Consider the following 20429-nt stretch of genomic DNA (forward strand, 5'->3'; position numbering starts at 1 on the left):
TCCAAATTCAAATACCAGGGGTTCTGAGCAGCTGTCTCAGCGTGTGGCCCAGTGTAATGATATTGAAGTGAATATACGGTCTGTGAAAGGTGAACGTCTCTGTTTCCTAGAGAGAGCCTGAGAAGGCTGGCTGGCCCTTCTTGCTTTTCCTGCCCAAAATGGACCAGTAACCTGGCCAGATTTCCTACCTGAACACAGAACGTGAGAGTCTGTGTCTCATTTACATGAGCACGGGCCCTGAAAAGAACAAATTTACCACAACTCTCAGGCTATAGTAGAAACAGGATTTTAATATAAGATTCAAGTCTAGCATTTACTATTTACAACAAATAAATATTGCCCCTCCCCAACTGGTAAACATTTTCTTTTTTCGCCTTTTATACAAATATTCAGTCCCCCTCCCTCCCCCCATCCCTCCTTTTCCCACTAACCCCCGTCTCGTGTGGTCTCGTTAAGCCCAGGATGCGGCGGTGAGCAGCACGTGCATGGTCAGGAGATCCGACACCAGTGGGACTCAGCCGAGACCATCCTCGCTCACCAGTTAGAGCCTGGTCCGTGAAGGCGGCCTCTCTCTCCCGTCTCCCGGCGGAGGGCTGGAGTGGGCAGTGGGTGAGACCCTCTCGCCTTCGGTTGGCCCTGATGATGGAATCTTTGGTGCAGCCTGAGACAAGGCCAGAATGGTGGGAGGAGAGAACTGCAGTGGTGAGACCCGGTGAGCAGTGGGTGCCCTGGGGGTGCCCGCGGGCACGGAGGCAGTGGTCCACACCTGGGAGGGTGTACGGGCGGTGCGCGGGGGGCCGGGCCCGGCGGCAGGCAAGGCTCGGTGCCCACTGGCCGCACTCCTTGGCAAAGGTTCAGCTAGTCCTCCGGCTCCAGACAGCAGAAGGCACCTAAGGCAGCGGGTGGTCCACGGGAGGCCAGGTCAGCCAGTCGGCAGAGGCGTCAATCCCGGCCGCGGGGGAGGTCTGCGGTGAGAGGGGAGTCTGGGGGTGGCCTGGGCTGGGCGGGTTGGGCAGAGGTGTCCGCCTGGCCTGGCTCACCAGTCTGTAAGTGCTGAGTTGCCTGGCTAGCCAGACCCTGGAAAGGGCGGCTCTGTGGCTGGCAGCTAAGGGCCAGTCAGAAGATGCCCTTGGCAATCTTGAGTCCCTTCTGCTTCATGCGGGGGAGGGTCGAGCTGGCTCCATGTCTGACCTTTGTCCCCTTGGTGAAGGTCCGTTTCTTTAGGACAAAGTCATAGTTGGCGGTAGAGTTCATGGCGTAGAACACGTTGGCGTTGTCAGGGATCTTCAGCTCTGGTCAGGAAGGGGCAGAGGGTCAGCTGGGCTTACGGGAACCCCACAGCACGCACCACTTGAGAGCCCCAATCAGGGGCTCTGATTACCCCTGCCCGAGGGCACGCCTGATCCAGAGACATGAGGCGCCCCAGTGCGACTCCAGGGCCACCAAGGACCCCTCTTAATGACACCTGCCTGGGATGTTTTACTGAGGCACCGATGGAAACCAACAACTCTTGTTTAAAAACAGGCTCTGACTCCAGAAAGCCAGCCTGCAGTTGGCAAAGGGTTGTCCTGTCCTGTCCCCTGCTGCTTCCAATGAACAGGATTCTCCAGGTGGAGTAAGTTTTCCAGAACCCAGACCACCTCCCTTGAAACCCACCCAACTTAGGACAAGGCCTCTGGGGTTCTGTGAAGGGCAGGGTTTGCCCCTGGCCCACAGCAGCGTTGCAGGGAGGCTTCCACACCCCCTGGGCGCCAGGATCTCAGCAGGCAGCTGCTCTTGGCTCTGCTTCCCACCCTCCCCTCTGCCTTGAGCCAGCTATTCCCCACAGCTGGGCTGGAATGTGTGCTCTGGGCTGGAATGTGTGCTCCATGGTGTGGCTCTTACTCTGGTCCTTAACCTGGTTAGGCCTCAGTCTTCCTTTTCTGTAAAATGGGCGGGTCCCACCCACCCTGTTCACCTCACCTAAAATGGTGCAAGGAGGTGAAAGAGGATTTAGAAAATAACTTCCAGGGACTGTGGCTGAGATGGTAAAGAATCCACCTCCAGGGCAGGAGACCCAGATTCGATCCCTCGGTCAGGAAGATCCCCTGGAGAAGGGAAAGGCTACCCACTCCAGCATTCTTGCCTGGAGAATACCACGGACAGAGGAGCCTGGCAGGCTACAGTCCACGGGGTCACAAAGAGTCAGACACGACTGAACGACTAATAACACTTTCTAGGGACGGTAGGGGTCATTGCTAACTGTCTGGGTAATGGCTGTGCATGGGCGGTCAGCTCATGGGAAAGATGGTAAGAGTGACCACAATATTTGCAGTTCTGGTGTGTTGACGGCACGCGTACATACGTGAGCATATAACCCGCATACACATGGATTAGCTCACCGCCTGTTTTATTTCGGGATGGGAACACGGGCACAAAGGACTTTAGTGAGTTGCCTCCCAAGGAAGTCTCCAAGCTGACGCTGTCTGGCTCCAAGTCTGTGCTCGCTTGCAGTCTTTTCCCGTCTCCCCTTTCTAGAATACCGAGCTGTTTCCCCGTAGTCTCTGTGTGCAGTATCTGCTACGAACTCTAACTTGTGTTCTCTCTAAATTCCCCGAAATTCCAGCTTCCAAGGTGATGGGATTGGAAGGTGGGGCCTTTGGGAGGCCATGAGGTCACGAGGGTGGAGCCCCATGAAGGGGATGTTTGCTCTTATAAAAGGGATCCCCAGAGAGCTCCCTACCCCCTTCCACTGTGTGGGGACACCAGGAACCCAGAAGAGGGGCTTCACCAGAACCTGACCACGCTGGCACCCTGACCCGGGCCTCGGAAGCCACCGCGGTGGTATCCTGTTACGGCAGCCAGAGCAGGCTCACACAGGGTCACGGGCACGTGGCCTTTCAGAGTCGAGGCTCTGGTCCTGGCTGGCAAGGTTCTCTCTGAAGGACACACTTTCCATCTCAGCCAGAAAGTGCCTCTTCGGACGGCCTGTGGACTCAGCCATCTGGCTGCCTGCCCCAGGAGAAAAGCCTTTTCTCACCCTTCTTCAACAATGCCAGCGCTGATCGGGGTCTGCCACTGACTGTTCAGGAGCAGGGAAGGGCATGAGACAGGGCCCAGTGGCCAGCAGGGGCCATAGGGAGACCCTAGGCAGGTCAGTGTCTGTACAAAACCCACTTTGACCCTGGTGGGACCTTCTGGGGTGGCAGGCCTGGGGCATGGTGACTCCCCCCGCCCCCGGCTTCTCCCCCACTCCAACACCCACCCGGCCGGCCCTGACTTACTTCGATCATCCGAAATAACCTGCACCAGCTCATAGTCTTCGGGCTCGTCCTCATCCAGGTTGTGTTTGTCCATGGCCTTGCGGATTACAGCCGGAGCCTTGTCTTGGCTGGTCACCTGGACGGAGCAGGGGACGGGCCATCAGGGCAGGGGTCTGGGCTGGGCCCTCAGAGCTGTCTCAGCGCAGTGCGCACGGCTCACAGCCTCTGGCCAGGCGCCGGGTCCGTGCAGGTCACACCAGCTTCTCCTGCTCCTCTGGGGAGGCCTCCATGTGATGACGAGGGGTCTTTCCCAATCACTCTTGCCCCCCATTTCCTTCAAGCCTGCCCCCTCCTGCCACACCATCTAGGGAAACCGCCTGCCCCTGGGGGGCTGCTCCCCTCAACCTCGCCCACCCAGGTCAATGGTATCCATGTGGTCTGGGTACAGACAGCATCTGGTCCCGCCCTGGAGGGGAGAGGAGGAGCTGGCTGGATGCCCGGTGGCCGCCTCCGTGCCAGGCCTGCATGGCCTGCAGGCTGTAGCGGTGGGCAGTGTGGACCCCTGCTGCCTTGATCCCGAGGGCCAGATCACAGGCAGGCCTTGGACACAGGGTCACACAGGTGACAGTGTTAAAAAGGGGCACCTGACCCAGTGGGGGTGGATAGGAGGGTTGTGGTGGGGGTGGTGTGTGCAAATGGCTCATCAGCAGCCTGAATTCTGGAGAATGAGGAGTCCCCCCCAGTGACCGCCCCCCAGTACACACAGTGTTTGTGGGCGACTCCCGCTGGCTAGATGTCAGAACTTCAAATTATATCCGGTGTCTGAGACTGCCGGCACCAGCCTGGTACAGCCCCAGCAGCCTCCTAACTGGCCTCCCTGCCCATCCCCCAGGGAGATGAGGGGGTCCCTGCTGGTCCTCCTCTGCTCCAGCTTACAGGGGCTCCCACCTCCCACATCCCTCCCCCCAGGTGCAGGTCCCTGACACTCCCCTGACCCCCTGACTTGTCCCCCGATGCTGGTTCCTAACCCAGGGCCTCCTGCTGCTCCCCTCAAGCCCCAGGCACATGCCCCTCCCCGACTCAAACCCTTTGCCACAGAGGCCCTGCCCCACTGCTGCTGAAACCCCTGGTCCACTGCCCCCAGCACTGCTCAGCATTGGTGATCAGCACTGGCCTCTTTAGTCCTGCATCTGGTTGACCCTCCATCCTCCCCACCCCACTGGGAGGCCAGCTCCAGGAGAGGGCAGGGATGGCCACGGCGGTCAGAATGGGTCTGCTGCCCCGGGCGGCCTGCCAGCTCACCAGGATGCTCTTGTACATGTTGCCGTTGTCCACGTCCAGGCTCACCCGGATGATGCAGGAGTCGCCCACCTGCTGGTTGTAGAGGGGCAGCGAGGAGCCGTAGCTGCAGACCCCGGACACAGAGCGCCTGTGGGTACGTGTGCTGGCCACGGGCGTGGTGGAGGCCGAGGAGGAGGACGTGCTGCTGGAGGCTGAGCTGATGCCGGAGGTCTCCGGGGATGACTGGGAGGCTGACTCCCAGAACTGTGGGCAACGGCACGGTCAGCAGGTGCCCCGGGCCAGCGTCCAGTGTGGGAGGGGCTTCTGGCATGGAGTAGGGGACCTTGGCCTTGGGAACCAAGGGCTGGGAAGGGCTGTTGGGGAAGTGTTGGGGCGAGGGGTGGTCACCTTCTTCTCCTGGCCGTCGGGGGACTCTGGGACGAAACTCATGTTGATCTCCTCCACGTCGGAGCTGGAGGAGCCGGCCGAGTGGACGCTGAGTGCATCAGCAATGTCTCCACTGCTGAGGTAGGGGCCGTACCTGAGTTGGTCACAGGACTTGGAGTGGCAGCTGCTGCTGGTACTGAGCTCTGCGCTGGGGGCCTGGCGGCTGCACAGAAGGACTAGCTTACTATCCTGTCCCCTACCCTCTGTGCCGGGTGCTCAGGCAGTCACCCCATGGGCTCAAGCCTCCAACGGATCATTTAGCATCAACCCATTTCACAGAGGCAAAAACTGAGGCCGAGAGAAGTGAGGCAGATGGCCCCGTCCCAGGGCTGTAAATGGAGGAGCTGCGATCCCAGCGCCAGCTGTCTGGATCGCCCCTCGAAGCTTCCCTCACCCCGAGGGAGCCTTCCCCCACCACCTGGGCACTCACTCGCTCCAGCGCTTGACGATGGCCGTGTTCTTCTTGACCTTGAGGGTGTTGCTGGCCGACTCGGAGGGGGGCTCCAGCTCGCATGACAACGTGTAGCTACAGGACAGAGCAGGGCCATGAGCCTACCAGAAGCCACACCCGCGGCTCTGACCCTGAGCCTGTCCGGCAGATGGAGTCCAGTGCCCCGACCGTCACCCGTGGCAGAGCCCAAGGTTGACCAGGACCCCAGCCCACAGGCTCTTGGGGGTGCCCGCCACGCCCCGCGAGCTCCTGCCTGCGCTCACCTCTCAGCCTCGCTGAGCCTCTCCATGGCTCGGAACCAGGCCCCGAAGTGTTCTTCAGGCGCGATGCTGTAATTGTTGCAGGCTGACTGGAGCAGCTTGATCTGCGCGATCACTTCGAATTCCTGGGGGCCAGAGGGAAGGATGGGATGCTGATGGCCGGGGCGGGGTGGGGTGGGCTTGGGGGGGTCGGGCCTGGGACAGCCTCTGGGTCCCCTCTTCCCACCTTGTCCTCAGAGCTGGGGTTAAACAGCAGCCCCCTCCCCGAAGTTGTTCTTGACTCAACTTCCTGTCCCACCCTCTGGTGGGAGAAGCTCCCCCACCGTTTCTGTATCTAACTCTCCTCCAAAATGTAACAGGTAGGGGGATGGTGGAGCCAGGTTTCTAATCAGGTGGGACTCTGACCTCCCTACCCCACCCCCCCAACACCTGCCCCTTTCCCATGAGGTTGCGGCCACTCACCTTCCTCCTCTTCTCGAAGTTGATCAGTCTCCCCTGCAAAGCAGACAGCCAGCGTCCATCAGAAAGGGTCCCCCTCGCCCACGACCACCCCCTCTCCCCTGCTCAGGCTGCGCTACCCAGAACAAACACCAGGGGGCAGCGCAACACATAGCTGGACCTGGGTGGGATCAGGGCGGTGGCCCGAGGCTCTGGGTCTGGGGACAGCTGGAGAGACTGAGGCCCGGGGCAGGAGGACCCAGCCTCTTTCTACCCACAGCCACCGCCTGAGGGAGGGCTGTAGCCTGCTCCCCTTGCAGCCCCGAGCCCCACCTGCTGGCACCAAGCTCTGGTCACCCATTGCTAAGACAGGCAGGTGTCTCCCGGACACAGGGGCGGCTGGGGGCTCTCGTGAGACGAGGCACGCCCTCTGCTGAGAGTGCAGGGCCCAGGACCCCCAGCCCAGCCCCTGGGCGCACTCACATACAGATAGTCCTTCATGGCCGTGTCCAGCATCACTAGATCCGTGAGGAACGTGCCCAGGTAGGGGACGGTGCCCTGGATGACACCCTGTGACATGGTGGGGGGGGGTGCTGATGAGTAAGGCCCAAGGCCCCTCTCCCCCAGCCCCATCCAGGCCCCCACCTGGAGCACCCTGGGCCCCTTTAGTCATCTTCCCCAACCCCCCTCCCAGGGTCCATAGACCCCAAAGTCCCTCTAGTCGCCTTCAAGGCTGATATTTGGCAAATCCCCCGATCACACAGTTCCTGGCCCCTGACCCCTATCCCCACCACCAAACGCCACTGAGCCCAGCTCTTCCAGGTCCCTGCTCTGGCGGCTACAGTCCCCTGGGACACCAGCTTGTCAGGACACCACCAGGGCCCGGAGGGGGTCTAGCTAATGGGCATGTCCAGCAATGCAGCCCCAGGAGGGGAGCTCAAGGGGCTTCCCCCGCCACCCTCAGCCTCAAGCAAACTCACCGCCTCTTTCGGGCGCCTCTGGGCTCGCTTGGGGTTCATCTCCAGGGTGGCAAACTTGGATGTCCCCTCCTGCAGGGCCGAGGACAGCGTCGGTGAGGCCTCCTGCCCTGTCCCCCCACTTACGTCACCAGCAGACTGACCTTGGCCTTGGTCGCTGGTGCAAACGCTCCAGCGACCCCAGCACACCAGGCTTCTAGAACTGCACCCGACCCAGACCTCACGGGGGTGGGAACCTGGGCCGGCAGCCTGGCCTCCCCAAGCCTGTCTCCTCATCTGGAAAGAGGACTACACCCCTCCGCGGGGTCTCCCAGGATTTGGGCCACACCCCCATCACGGTGCTGCCCACCCCATCTCCGTCATCTCGGAAGGACTCAGAGGAGAGCAGGAATCCTGCCACACACACCCCTGCCCCCTGCTGCCACCCTCCAGGGACCAGGTCCTGGCCCAGAGCTCAGGTGGGCCTTGGTGAGAGGGACAGGGACTTGGGGGGGCCTGGCTCAGGCGGGATGTCCGCCGTGCCAAAGGCTCCACAGCCACCTGGAGCCCCTCTGGACGTCTGCTGCACAGAACTCTGCCCTCACCCGCTCCGGAGGGGTCTTCTGGGTGCCACCTCTGACAGGGGGACCTGGGGCAGCCACTTTGCTTCCCCTTTTCTGTGGAAGCTTCTGTGGAGGGGCCCCGGTGAATGCAGAGACCCCTTGCACTTGTCTCCAGCCATCTGGGGTATTTGTCATGGCCGAGAGAGGCCCCATGGTGAGAATCCAGGAAGTGTCCCCAGGATGCATTGGCAGGGTCTGCCCTGGGGCAGCATGAGGCCCCAGGCAGCTGCACGCTGCCAGCCCCCAGGCCCACCTCCTGGGCCAGCTCACTGGGACCCTGGGCTGGGAGCCCCTGAAGCAGGGTCCCTGGGCAGGCAGGGGGCTTGGCCCTCGGGGGACAGTGCAGGCTGAGGGGCAGCAGTGCCTGGCTTCCTGGGGACAGGCTGGGCTGGGGAGGGAAGAGACCCGCAGCCTGGATCCCAACTACCCCTGGGGGGCGCAGCTGAGTGCCTGGGGGTGGGGGGAACCAGCGCGGACCCAGGGGACTCTAATCTCGCCCCTCACCCCTCCAGAGCTCTGCAGCAGCCCTGCCCCACCCCCTCCAGGGCCTCCTGTCCCCAAAGTGCCCCCGCCCCGCCACCGGCCCATGGACCAAACAGATCCCAGGAGGAGTTTTCCCAGAAACTTCCAATGGGAAAGGCAGTACCCCCAGCCCAGCCCAGGCCGTGCCCCCTTCTCTACCTTGATGAGCAGTTCTCTGCTTAGGGAGTAGTTGTTCTCGTCAGAGAAAATCTCCGACAGCTTCTGAAAGACGCGGAGACTGTCCCTGGCAGAGGAGAAAGTGGGGAATGGTGTGTGTGTTGGGAGTGGCATGGGGGCAAAAACATTTGAGGACCCAGAGACAGGGCAGCAGTGGTTTTCAAACAGGGTTCCACTGGGTGCTAAGGGCTCCTCGCGCCTGGGGAGGGTCTCTTGTGGCTCACCCGGGCCCCCCGTGACCGTTAGAGCATGGGGTGCTGTGTTGATATTAAGCGGACAGAATTGTGTGGCTGTGAAATAAACACAGAAAAGCCTCCAGTGAGGCTCAATCCAGTACCCGGCAGAGCAGGAAACCAAGGCCGGAGGCAGAGCCGCAGGCCTAAGGCCAGTGGGCCCTGGGGGACCCACCCACAGGAGGCCGCATGTTCTGGCAAGTCCCAGGCTCACTGCGGGCTGGCCCCCAAACCTGCGGGAGGGCCCTCAGAGCCCCTCTGGGGAGAGGGCTGCCCACCTGGAGACCTCTTCCCACGTCTTCTTCAGCCGGTGGATGGAGTTGCTCTGCAGGGCAGAGAGGATTGCGTAGAGGGAGGAGAAGTTCTTGAGGACTCGGCACTCCTGGGGGTCAAGGGGACAGGCCATGAAGGGCACCCAGCTTCCCTGCTCCAGCTTTGGTCCCCCTCAGCGGGGAGCTCCCTCCCGGAAGAGACTGATGCCTTGGGAGGCGCTCCTGGGGCCCCGTGAGTAACGCCAACCCGCCCCCCACCAGGGGGAAGGTCTGAACTCAATCCCGTGGTGGAAAGGGGTGGGTCCCCGGGCCCTGGAGGGCATGCATACCCTGGCCACCTCGATCCAGTGCTCCACCACCCTGGCCCGGTGGCGGGCCGACACGCTCCGGTCCCCGAGGCAGGTGGTGATGACGCAGTTGGCCACGCTGTTGAACTGGGTGACGGTGGCGCGGACGGTGGGGGCCAGGTGCTCCTTCCCTTTCTTGTCCCGCTGGGACCAGATGGAGCCCAGGCAGTGGTAGGGGACCACCTTCTTGAACAGCTCCTGGGGGGAGGGGCAGGGGGAGGGTTACCTGGCTCTGCCGCACCCCGGGTATCCCCCCCCACCTCCCCAGGGTCCCTGGTCAGAGCTGGGAGCTCAGGAAGCTGGGGAGGTGGTGCGGGGGGTGGGGGGAGCTGACTTGGGGAGTGAAGTCTCAGGGTTTTGTTCCCTGTTGACTGTGGGCGTCCAGCACATCAATGACCCAGGATGAAACTGGCAGGAGCGAGCTAGCTGGGCCTTGTCACCAGCCCATCCTGAATCGCAGCACCAGAAGAGGCTCACACCTGCCCAGACCAGCGGCATCTTAGCCCGAGGTCGCGGTTCGGGCCTGTCCCCTGTGCGGACACACCTTCACCTGGGCGCTACAACCGCGGCCTTTGCTGCCTGCCCTGGTCTCTAATGCACATCAGGCGCCTGATAAACACAGAAGCCCCCGAGGCCTGCTTAGCAGACCCAGGGCGGGGGGTGGTCCGTGGAGCTGGTGGCACCTCAGCAAGCCCTCCTGTCCCCTCCCAAGGGGGCCAGACCCCACCCAACTTCCGACTGTTCCACCCAGTGTCATCCACAGTCAATGGATGAGGAGGGCAGGGTCCCAGGTCCATAGCCTGGAGGGCCACCAAGGCCTTGGGGCGAGGAAACTTGCCCAGGTGACACAATTATAACCGTGGCACTGGAACTTGGGGCGGGACGCCTGCTCTGGGCTTCCCTCATAGCTCAGTCGGTAAAGAATCTGCCTGTAATGCAGAAGACCCGGGTTCAATTCCTGGGTGGGGAAGATTCCCTGGAGAAGGAAATGGCAACCCACTCCAGTATTCTTGCCTGGAAAAATCCCGTGGACAGAGGAGCCTGGTGGGCTACAGTCCATAGAGGTCACAAGAGTCGGACATGAGTTAGTGACTAAATCACCACCAGCTGCTCTGGACGGGGCCCAGAGGGTCTGGGTGGCAGAGGCCAGAGGGAAGGGGTGCCCACGGCCACCCTTGCCGAGACAGGTTGCCTACCGCATCCATCAGCGTGAACTGCTCCGCCACAAGGTCAGGAGGGAACGCCAGGAGGTGGGGCTTCTCCTCCCCAAGTCCGTTCTCTGCAGCCACGGGCAAAGGCCAGGGGGGCTCTGGGGCTGCAGCCGGCTCGAGCTCTAGAGTTTGCGAGAGAGCTGGCTCGAGCTCTGGAGGTGGCGTTGGAGCTGGCGTCGGGGCTGGCTCTGGGGCCAGTGCTGGAGCGGGCTCGAGGTCTGGGCCTAGTGTGGGCTCTGGCTCAGCAGCTGGTTTCAGAGCTGGAACTGGAGCTGGAGACAGAGCTGCAAGAGGAGAAAAGGTCAGTGCCACGCCTGCCCTTCCAAGACAGAAAGCACGCCCCTGCCTTCCAGAGAAGCCTTGGTCCCAAAGCCCACAACAGGACGTCATCCCTGATGGTCCCCACGCAGGCACTTGGAGGCCAGTCTCTGCTCCCAGCCCAGTAGCTGCCTTGGGGGCGCCCCCCTGAGTCCAGCGCTCACCCCGCCCTCCTCACCCTCTGGCTCTGCCATGGGGGCGGCCCCCCTGAGTCCAGCGCCCACCCCAACCTCCTCACCCTCCGGCTCTGCCTCGCCGAGGTCCGCGTGCTCCAGCTGGGCCAGGAGGAGGTGGGCCCGGCGCTCCAGGTCGGAGCCAGGCATGTTGAGCTGCACGTAGGCCACCAGCTGCCTGAGGCAGGGGAAGTCGGGGGGCTGACAGAAGTCCTCCGAATACTGGTCCAGCCAGGTGCCCAGGATAGAGGAGATAGCACTGGGGGCAGGCAGGCGGGCAGCAGAGTCAGGGCCTGGCCTTCCCTTCCTCTCGACCCTCCCCTGGCACCCCCTGGGGGGCCGGGCTTCTGGGCTCGCCCCACCCATCTGGACGCCAAGGCCTGGTCAGCAGGGGGGCTGGCAGTCACAGCTGGAGGGAGCCCTCTGTCCACGGTGACCACCTCTCCCTTCCTGGGAGAGCCCGACTCTCTCCTGTCTGCTCCCACCCCCACTCTGGGTCCCCCCCAACTCTGGGCCCCCACCCCACTCTTGGCCCCCGCCCCCACTCTTGGCTCCCCACCCCACTCTTGGCTCCCTACCCCACTCTGAACCCCCCACCCCACTCTTGGGCCCCCACCCCACTCTGAACACCTGCCCCCACTCTGGGTACCCCCACTCTTGGCCCCCACCCCAACTCTGGGCCCCCGCCCCCACTCTGAACCTCCCTCCAAAGGGAGCTGCAGGAGGCCAGGCTCTCTTTATTGGTTTGGCCTGGCCGTGCTGCACACAGTAGGTGCTGCATAAACACGGGAGGGAGGAGGGGACAAGCAAAGCACCCTGCCCAGCCATCATGAGCCTCCTACACCTGAACTTGCTCTCAGGACACAGCTCTGAGCCCCCTGCCTCCCCTCTGCTCCCTGGGGACCCGGGACCCCAGCCAAAGCCCTCCGACCCCCTTCATCCTGCAGAAGCGCCCAGACCTCGACCTTCCAGCGGGAATCACAAGATGTGGGGGAGCCAGGGTTCTGCCCAGGCCTCCCCAGCCTCAGCCCCCGCTGGACCCCAACCTGTAGACGGGAGACCCTCCCACCAGACCTGAGGTGCACTCACTTTCTGAGTTGGTCCTGGGGTCCGCCGTCCTCGCTGGAGTAAGGAAGGATGCACCCGTATCTAGAGGAGGCCGTGAGGGCGTCACATCTACCGTACCTGCTATGACGTCCAGCGTTACTGGCTGACCCCCTGACTCGCATGGAAGCCCGGGAGGGCAGGATTCTATCTGCTCCCTTCCCTGAATTAAGCCAAAAGCCCAGAAAAGTGCCTGCACACAGTAGGTGCTTCATACAGATTTGCTGGATGAATGAACCCCAACCAGCACTTTACAGACACCTGAGTGGCCTGGGGCCTTCTGCCAGCCTCCAGCGATCCCTGCTCTGGCTAATCCAGAGGGGACCCCAAGATAGGAGGGGACCCCAAGATAGGCTCCTGAACTTCCTTTACAAATGAGAAGATGACTCCGCCCAAAGGCTGGAGGCAGAGAGCTTCTTCATGGGGGGAAAGTGTGAAAGCATTAGTCACTCAGTCGTGTCTAACTCTCTGAAACCCCATGGACTAGAGCTCGCCAGGCTCCTCTGTCCATGGGGTTCTCCAGGCAAGAATACTGGAGTGGGTAGCCACTGCCTTTTCCAGGGGATCTTCTTGACCCAGGGACTGAACTGGGTCTCCCACATTGCAGGCAGATTCTCTACTGTCTGAGCCACCAGGGAAGCCCCTTCACGGTGGAGGAACACCTTAATTAAAACCACACCAACCCTCAGCAGCCCTTTCCACAGGGCTGGGCATAAGGCTGCTAATCTGACGGTCCTGCCAATGCTGTGAGGTTAGGCCTCCTGCAGCCTGCTTTCACAGGAGCAGACTGAGGCTCAGAGAGGCAAGGCGACGCTCCCAAGACACACAGCCAGTGGGTGGGCAGGGAGGATCGGGGCGCTCACCTCTTGAACAGCAGGTCCAGGACCTGCTGGGTGGTGGTGAAGGCTCGGTAGGTGCACAGGAAGATGGTGACGTAGGAGAGGTCGCTGCCCTGGAAGGCGGGCACCAGGTGCTCCACCAGCTTCTCCAGCGTGCCCGCCTTCACGGTGCGCACCTTGCAGGTCTCGTAGAGGTTCAGGGCCGACTCATTTTCACACTGGGGCGAGACAAAGGGGAAGGGATGGTCAGCTGCAGCACTGTGGCCCAAGGGGCAGGCAGGCAGGGTGCTGGAGCTCAGAGGAGGTCCCAAGTGCTCGGTGGCCTCTGGCCAGAGATGGGAATGTGAGTGCCCCAAACGGAACGAGGGTCTCAGCTCACACTGGAGGTGGGGATGATGAAAAACAACTCCTTGAGGTCATTTTATTAGCTGAGTAGTGGTCAATATGAGGAGTATCATCCCCATGAGCTCTGGCAAAACAGACTCATTCTAGGGGTGAGAAAACAAGAAGCTCATCCCCTGGCTACCAGAACAGTACGTCTGGACACAGAGGCTGTCAGGGCAGCATTGGGGAAACGGACGCAGAAAGGAATTCAGCCCAGGTCCCGGACAGTGAAAGCCTGAGTCGCGGTGGCAACCGGCCTCCCTTCTGAAAGGCTGTGCGTCCATCAGGCCCCTGCTCCGACCTGGAGGGGTTGTGGGGCTGGGCTCCATCACAGTGACTGCAGAGAACCACGTACAGTAGCCTGAGCCCTTTGGGTTTTTTTTTTTTTTTTTTAAGCCCTATTAAGTCAAATGATGTAAGCTTGGAGAGGTGTGGAAGGGCGGTCAGGCTGACGGCCACCCGTGATAGTGCTGGGCAGGGCCTTCCCTAGCGGTCCAGTGGTTAAGACTCCACGCTTCCAACGCAGGGGGCGCAGAACCAAGCCACCCGATTGGGGACCTAAGATCCCGCAAGCCTGCCGCGCAGTGTGGCCAAACAATAAAACAAATCAATAAAGGTGGACACCTACCAATTATCCGCAATAGAAAAAGACAAAAAGAAAAAACTGGGGCAAAATGCATAATCCCTGCAGGGTAACAACTCTGGAGAACAGGCCCCCTTTAGACAGTAGATTTCCACATATATGCCTGTACTTACTTACTCTTTTCTTGGGTTAGTGCAGCAGCTCACTAAACTGACTGCTGCCCCTTCTCGCCTTGTTAAAGGCGAGCCACTCCTATAAATTGCCGGTCTTGTTCTTTTTCCGAACTTTGCCTTCTCTAACTTCCTTACCCTACAATCCCAGCCTAACATGAAGGGAAAGAGTATGAAAGTGTCTTTTTGATGTTTCAGACAAATAAGAGAGCAGTGAACTGTGGACTGGGCTGTGGGGGGCAGGGTTGGGGCCCAGATCCCTGTGGGAGGCCCCAGGACCCCAGGCCCTCCCGCACTCACCCCGAGCCAGCGCTGGCCCTTGCTGGCACCGTGGTGCACTTGGATCTTGCGCAGGGAAATGGAGTAGATGACCCCGTTGACCAGCTCCTCGCCAATCTCCTGCGTGGAGCTCTGCAAAGACAGTGCCCAGCCGCCGGGCAGGGGTGTCAGCCTGCCTGGCTGTGTGGCGATGGTGGAGGTGGGGGGTAGGGGGCAGGACACCCGCATGCCACCTTCTGTTCCCGGATGAGGCAAAGGGGGGTGGCCACAGGGACCTCCCGTCCAGAATGGAACAGGATAACAGAGGGGGGGCTGGGGACTGCCCTCGGGGCTGTTGGCACTGCCCCCAGCCCCCGCATCCTCACTCTGCCAGCCATGGCGACTGTGGACAAGATGCACCCACCAAGGTTCCAACCGCAGCCTGCTCTGGCCCTGGGTGCCCCCCCGCACCAAGACGAGAACGGTTCCTGGTCATTTCACAGGTGAGTACACCGCAGCGGAGGGAGATGGGAGGGACCGCCCATCCACGGGCACACTGCCATGGGCAACTAAATGGCAGACTGGGGAACCAAGGCCCTGATTCGGTCAACTGCCCCTGGGGGCTCTGGTCCCTCCCCGGGGGCCCCCCTCCACAGCTGACCCCCACCCTGGAGTCAGCGCCCTGGCTCTGCGGCAGGTGCGGGCGTCCTCAATGGCCACAAACCGAGGCACCTCCTTCCCCTTCTGCTCATTCATGGCCTCGTGCCTCTTGGGCAACCAAGGAGTTCCCAGTTCCCTGACTGCCATCTGTATGGGCACAGCATGAGAAGGGTGACGCTGCTGGCATCCGGGCTAGTGCCCGGACTTCCACAGAACCGCAAACCACAGGACTTGCCCTAGGCCAGGAGTGGGGGTGGGGCCATCTGGCAGCTCCTGGACCCCGGGCAGAGAGGCCCTTGTTTTAAAAGGTGGCCACCCCTCCCACGGGGCAGACAGGCTTTGTGGGGGGGGCTTCACCAAGGCCTGATCGAGGCCTTGGTCACTGCTGACCTGGAGTCCACGCCATCTCCTCTCCCACTGCTCCTGACCTGGGATGAGGTGAGCTTGAAGTGGGGCAGGGTGGAGAGCGGGGCAGGGGCTAGGAGCAGAGACAGAACTCTTGAGTTTAGGGAGGTGCAGGGAGGTGCTCGCTGACACGGGGCCATCAGTCACAAGGTCAACGCCGGTAGCTGGGATCTCAGGTCACTGCCCCCGCTGGGGGTGGGTGTAGAGCTCAGAGAAGGCCCAGTGAAAGCGCTGACTCAGCCTGGGCCCCGCCAACAGCCCTTCTCTAAAGCTCGCTGCCTCGGCTGGGGCCCCGGGAAGGAACCAGGTGCCCAGGGTCCTGTACCCCCAGACATCAGTGCCCCCTGGGCTTAGGGCGGAGGTGGGCGGGTGGCTGGGCCTCTCACCTCCTACCTCCAGGGCTCTGGGAGGGTTCTGGGAGGCCTGGAAAGCCATCCTCCGGAAATCCACTTCCTCTGACCTGAGGCCGCCCTCCCACTCCGGGCATCGCACCAACGGGAAAGCCAGGGCAACACGCTGGGGCTCCCGGCCCTTTGCTTCCTCCGGAGAGAGAGCCAGGCATTTCTGGGAAGTCAGCGGGGAATCCACAGGCGGAGGTTCCCTCAGCCCGAGCACCCCCTCCCACTCCACACACCCCCACAGCCCACGCTGGAGGAGGTCCAGTGTTGCCATCCGGAGGAGAAATCCTCCGTCCTGAAGCAGAAAACAAACCCCAGACAGACGCTTAGTGTCCTCCCCGGCCTCACACATCCCTCCCCCGCCTAGAGGAGGCCACGGTGCTGGGTGACGTCAGGGGCCTGCCATCCACCTGCCAGGCCAGGGCCCTGTCCACCCACCTCTGCGTCTCCTCTGGGGCTCTCGAGGGGGGCGGGGGGGGGGTCCGGGACTGCCTCCCACAAAGGCTGCCACCAACCCTGGAAAGGCCTGTTCCTCCCCCGGGGATTCCAGCCGCTTCTGGTCCAGCCGGGAGCCAGACAGTGTCCTGAGCATGTAAATCGCCAGCAGTCGTCAGATGTGCCTGCCAGAGGGCACTGGACTTGAACACTGAGGGTGCCCACCCGGCTCCAAGTGGAGCTCCAGCAGGGACTGCTGGACAGAAGCACCCCCTGGCCAGGCTGACCCCCAGGGAGGCCTCGCCGTTCCCCAGGCCGGTCTAAATAGCGGCTCCGCAGTGAGTGAGCCACGGGCTTCGCGGCAGCCGAGCAGCTGGCCGGCCCTGCCCGGGATTCATGTAATCCTCCAGCCCTGCCCCCACCCTAGGGGCCCCCTCCCGCCAGCCGGGTGGGGGGCGGGGCAGGACGCTGAGAGCCGCACAGGCTACCCACCAGGAAGGCGGGGCCGGGGGTGGGGGATCACCCCCTCTCCCCCCGTTGCACAGATGGGGAGCTGCACCAGCCCCGCGGAGCCCACCCGCCCTGTCCCCCTCACTGCCACACCGGCCCTTCACAGCAGCAGCAACAAGAAAAAAAAAAAAAAACACCAGATCGTCCAAGCAGCGCAGAAAGCAGGCGCCATTTAAACCAACTATCAAGAGACAACAGCGGAGCGGGTTCCCAAGAGAGCTGCAGGGTTGGGGGGTGGGGGGAGCTGGGCACAAAGCGGTGGAGCGGGGCATCGGCTGCCCGCTCCCACTGCTCTTCCAGGGCCAGAGAAGGAGTGTGGCCAACAGCGTTTGCCCATGGGACGCTCTGGGGCAGGAAGGGCAGGGCCCTGGTCCCAGCATGTGACCCAGGCTGATAGCAGGCGTGGGAACTGGGAGCCCATGTGGGCAGTGCCAAGCCCCCCCATCCGCCCCCACCATGCTCTGGCTTGGGCTCGGGGCCGCAGGGGGAGGGAGTGGGCAAGCAAACAGCAGATGCCCTGAGGGGAGGTGTCCATAGAGTTGCCCAGAGCTCTTGAAAAAAACTGAAAGTGTTCGTCGCTCAGTCGTGTCTAACTCTTTGTGACCCTGTAGACTGTAGCCCGCCGGGCTCCTCTGTCTGTGGACTTTCCCAGGCAAGAATACTGGAGTGGTTGCCACTGCCCTCTCCAGGGGATTTTCCCAACCTAAGGACTGAACCTGCCTCTCTGCACTGCAAGCAGATTGTTTACCGCTGAGCCACCTGGGAAGCAGCGGAAAACAACTCCACGAGGGCGGCCGTGTCCTCAGAGGACAGCGCCTCCCATCCTGCCCCAAGCAGGCACCCACAGACGTGTCCCCGGGGCCCCTCGGGACCCAGCTGGCAGCTGCCCAGTCTTCTACCACCTGGGTCTGGAGGGAGGGTAGTGAGATACTGCCAGGCCCTGGTGAGCAGAGGCCGGCAGGATGGGCACCAGGGTGCCCCACAGCACCCCCTGACTCCGTCCCTCAGAGCACAGCCCAGAGGCTCAGTGACAAGGAAACGGCTGGGGTGGTGTATGTTAGGGCACCACCTGATCAGCCTTCTCAGGGTGATGGGTAGCAAGGTGCTGTGTCCCCAGCTGACTGCAGGCCGAGCCCTGAGCCCCTCAAGGCAGAAAAAAACAGGAATCAGCCAGGAGCTGATTCCACCTGTATTTCAGGCTAGACCCGCCGGGACCCACTGGGCCTTTCCCAGCCGTCTCCTGCAGGAAGGCGCTCATGCCTGCACACGTGGAGGTGGCCATTCTCCCACCCTGGGGACCCCTGCACTCCCGTTCACCTGTTCATTTCTGGTGGAGACTACACCAGAGCCACGCAGGGCCTCCAGATCCATGGATGCCTCTGGCTGCAGGATGCTCCCTGCCCCAGGGGACCTGGCCGAGGGGGGGAGGCAGGTGGAGAAGGAAGGCTTGAACCCACACCACAGTCTCCCTGTCCCCCCAACCCCCGGGGGGCAGGGGCTGCACATGGAGAAACCTGGTCTCGCTCAGGTCAGGCTGGGTGAGGGGCGTGGTGGTGGGCCCCACATGCACAAGCTTACTGCTCAGGGGCCTCATGGCACCCTGCTGAGGGCCATTGAGCCACAGAGGTCCCCTGAGGCCCTCAGCACCTGCAGCCCTGGGCACACAGGGCCCCTCTCCAGCGCCCACCGGGCCCCGGGGTGCTGTTTCTCCTGCTGGGCTCTGCTCCCAGCTTGGCTGAGTCCTGCAGCCCCCCAGCCTCAGTGAGCCTGTCTGATAGAGGGGCCAAGGGCAGCAGCACTCAAACAGGATGAGGCGGGCAGGTCACGAGAAGGGACAAGTGTGAGGAAGGACCAGCTGGGCGCCAGGCATACAAAGCGCCCAGGAACGGGGCGTGAGGACACTGTTATTGGCGAGTTAACGCGGGACACGGGGCGGGAATGGGAGAATTGCCAGATGCCCCGGGAACCTGGGGGAGGGCAGGTGCAAGGGACGGTGGGCCATTCTAAAAGTGCCAGGAAGAGGGAACCAGGCCTGCGGCTTTCTGACCTCTCAGCCTTTTGTTGGAGTGCCTTTTGTTGAAAAACACAAGAGCGATCAGCATCAGAGGCAGCTGCTCTGCCTTCCCAAACACAGGCTCCTGGGTTTGAAGACCAAGCCGCACACCCATTTTACACAGGTGGAGGCTGAGGCCCAGGGGAGACGGTCAAGGGACCTGGTTCATCTCTCAGAATGTGTGCCCAACGAGGCAGGGAGAACGAAAATGCCAAGTGTCCGCCACCCTCCCGGTGTGCAACAGGGCCTTGCCCTCCAGCCTGCCCCCACCTCAGATGGGTGGCCTGGGCCCTGGGCCCGCATAGAACCCTGCTGAGGGTGGACGGTCAGTGCTGGATAGAGGTGGGCCACACTCCCGGTCCCCAGGAACCACACCCCGGAGGAGGCCTTGATTGGGGGAACCACATGAGGTGCCTGGGTAGCAGGGCAACCAGGGAGCTTAGTGACCCCAGAAACTGGCATTTGGGGACCGGCTTGGGCTGAGCCCCACAGAGGCTGACCCATCTTCCCAAGAACCTTCCTGGCCAGCTTGAGCTTCGCTGCTTCCGGGGGAGGAGGGACCAGACTCCAGGCTGGCCTTGCCCACTCAGGACCGGCTCCAGACTGTCAGGCCTCCAGGGACCAGGCCTGCAAGGGGGCCTGGCTGGTGGCAGCGGAGGGGAGGGGCACCTGTCTGGGGCAGGGGAAGTGCCAGGCAGAGCTGGCTGACAACACCACCATGGCCCACAGCATCCAGCACGTGTGGGCATCTCCTGGGTGCCACGCCCCTCGCACACCTGTCACACGTAATCCTCCTGACACCTCACTTGTGGGTGGGAGGTGATCTCCGTCAGGAGCCAGGAAGAGGCAGCCAGGGCAGGACTGAACCCTGGCCTGGGCCCCTGGTGTCCCGTGAAGTCGCCCCCAGGCCTCCGTGCTCCACCTGGACCGTAGCTGCCACAGCCAGTCACAGGGTCCACGTGGAGTCCAGCCCCTGCTCAGACAGATGCTGGAGGGAGACCAGAGATGGGACAGGCCTCTTCAGATCACACAGCAGGTGCAGGGGGTGCACCAGGGCCCAGCACCCTCAGACCCCCACCTCTCCACTGAGATGGGTCTGGTCGGGGCCCCTATCGTGGGATGGCCAAGGCAGCCACGGTCCAAGCTCCGCTGCAAGAACCTGGCCTGGAAGCACCACGCTGACCAGGCTGGCCAACATCCTCCCAGAACCCTGGGCACAGGCACTCCCCTGGCACCTTGTCAGACAACACAGTGGTGGCAGGCCTGCCTGGCCGGCCCTGACACGGCGCCAGACACTGGTGGGGACCGCTTTGTCAGGCTGCCTGTCTTGTTCAGGCCTCGCCAGAACCCTAAGCAGAGGATGGGGCATCAAACCCACTTTACAGACAAGAAAACCAAGGTTCAGGGAACGTGAGCAGGTCGAGGGCTGTGAGAGGCTGAGCCAGGCTTCCAGCCCAGCTCTCCTCCCTTCAGAGCCCAAGTCTGGTCCAGCCTACGTGGCGCTGCCCCCCGGGTCAAAAGGCCAACATCATGGCTCCAGGTGAGACCACAGAGCTGGCTGTGCCAGCATATGAGGCTTCCCAGGGGAGGGGGGGATCAAAGAAAATGTTGGGCCACACCTGCTCCCAAGAGCTCCTCAAACCCCACACCCTGCCGGGCACCCCTGCCCGGCTCCCCTA

The 20429-nt window shown here is 62.3% G+C and overlaps 1 protein-coding gene across 4 annotated transcripts in view; it reads right to left on the reverse strand.

Moving 5' to 3' along the window:
- The window catches only part of RALGDS (ral guanine nucleotide dissociation stimulator), a 41713-nt gene continuing 21554 nt past the window's right edge, over window positions 271-20429 (reverse strand). For 2 of the 4 annotated variants that reach the window (XM_018056055.1, XM_018056051.1), the window contains exons 2-18: window positions 14332-14442; window positions 12919-13112; window positions 12041-12139; window positions 11017-11210; window positions 10446-10744; window positions 9232-9447; window positions 8909-9012; window positions 8380-8464; window positions 7100-7168; window positions 6603-6689; window positions 6144-6176; window positions 5685-5806; window positions 5401-5496; window positions 4932-5133; window positions 4545-4787; window positions 3264-3378; window positions 271-1292 (exon numbers count right to left, since the gene is read on the reverse strand). In XM_018056055.1, the coding sequence (XP_017911544.1) occupies window positions 1117-1292; window positions 3264-3378; window positions 4545-4787; window positions 4932-5133; window positions 5401-5496; window positions 5685-5806; window positions 6144-6176; window positions 6603-6689; window positions 7100-7168; window positions 8380-8464; window positions 8909-9012; window positions 9232-9447; window positions 10446-10744; window positions 11017-11210; window positions 12041-12139; window positions 12919-13112; window positions 14332-14442 (2445 nt within the window). In that variant the 3' untranslated portion in view covers window positions 271-1116. The remainder of the gene's footprint in view (window positions 1293-3263; window positions 3379-4544; window positions 4788-4931; window positions 5134-5400; window positions 5497-5684; window positions 5807-6143; window positions 6177-6602; window positions 6690-7099; window positions 7169-8379; window positions 8465-8908; window positions 9013-9231; window positions 9448-10445; window positions 10745-11016; window positions 11211-12040; window positions 12140-12918; window positions 13113-14331; window positions 14443-20429) is intronic. The other 2 variants (XM_018056054.1, XM_018056053.1) reach the window with 2 other exon arrangements.

This window comes from Capra hircus, chromosome 11 (genome assembly GCF_001704415.2).
Source record: "Capra hircus breed San Clemente chromosome 11, ASM170441v1, whole genome shotgun sequence".
NCBI lineage: Eukaryota > Metazoa > Chordata > Mammalia > Artiodactyla > Bovidae > Capra > Capra hircus.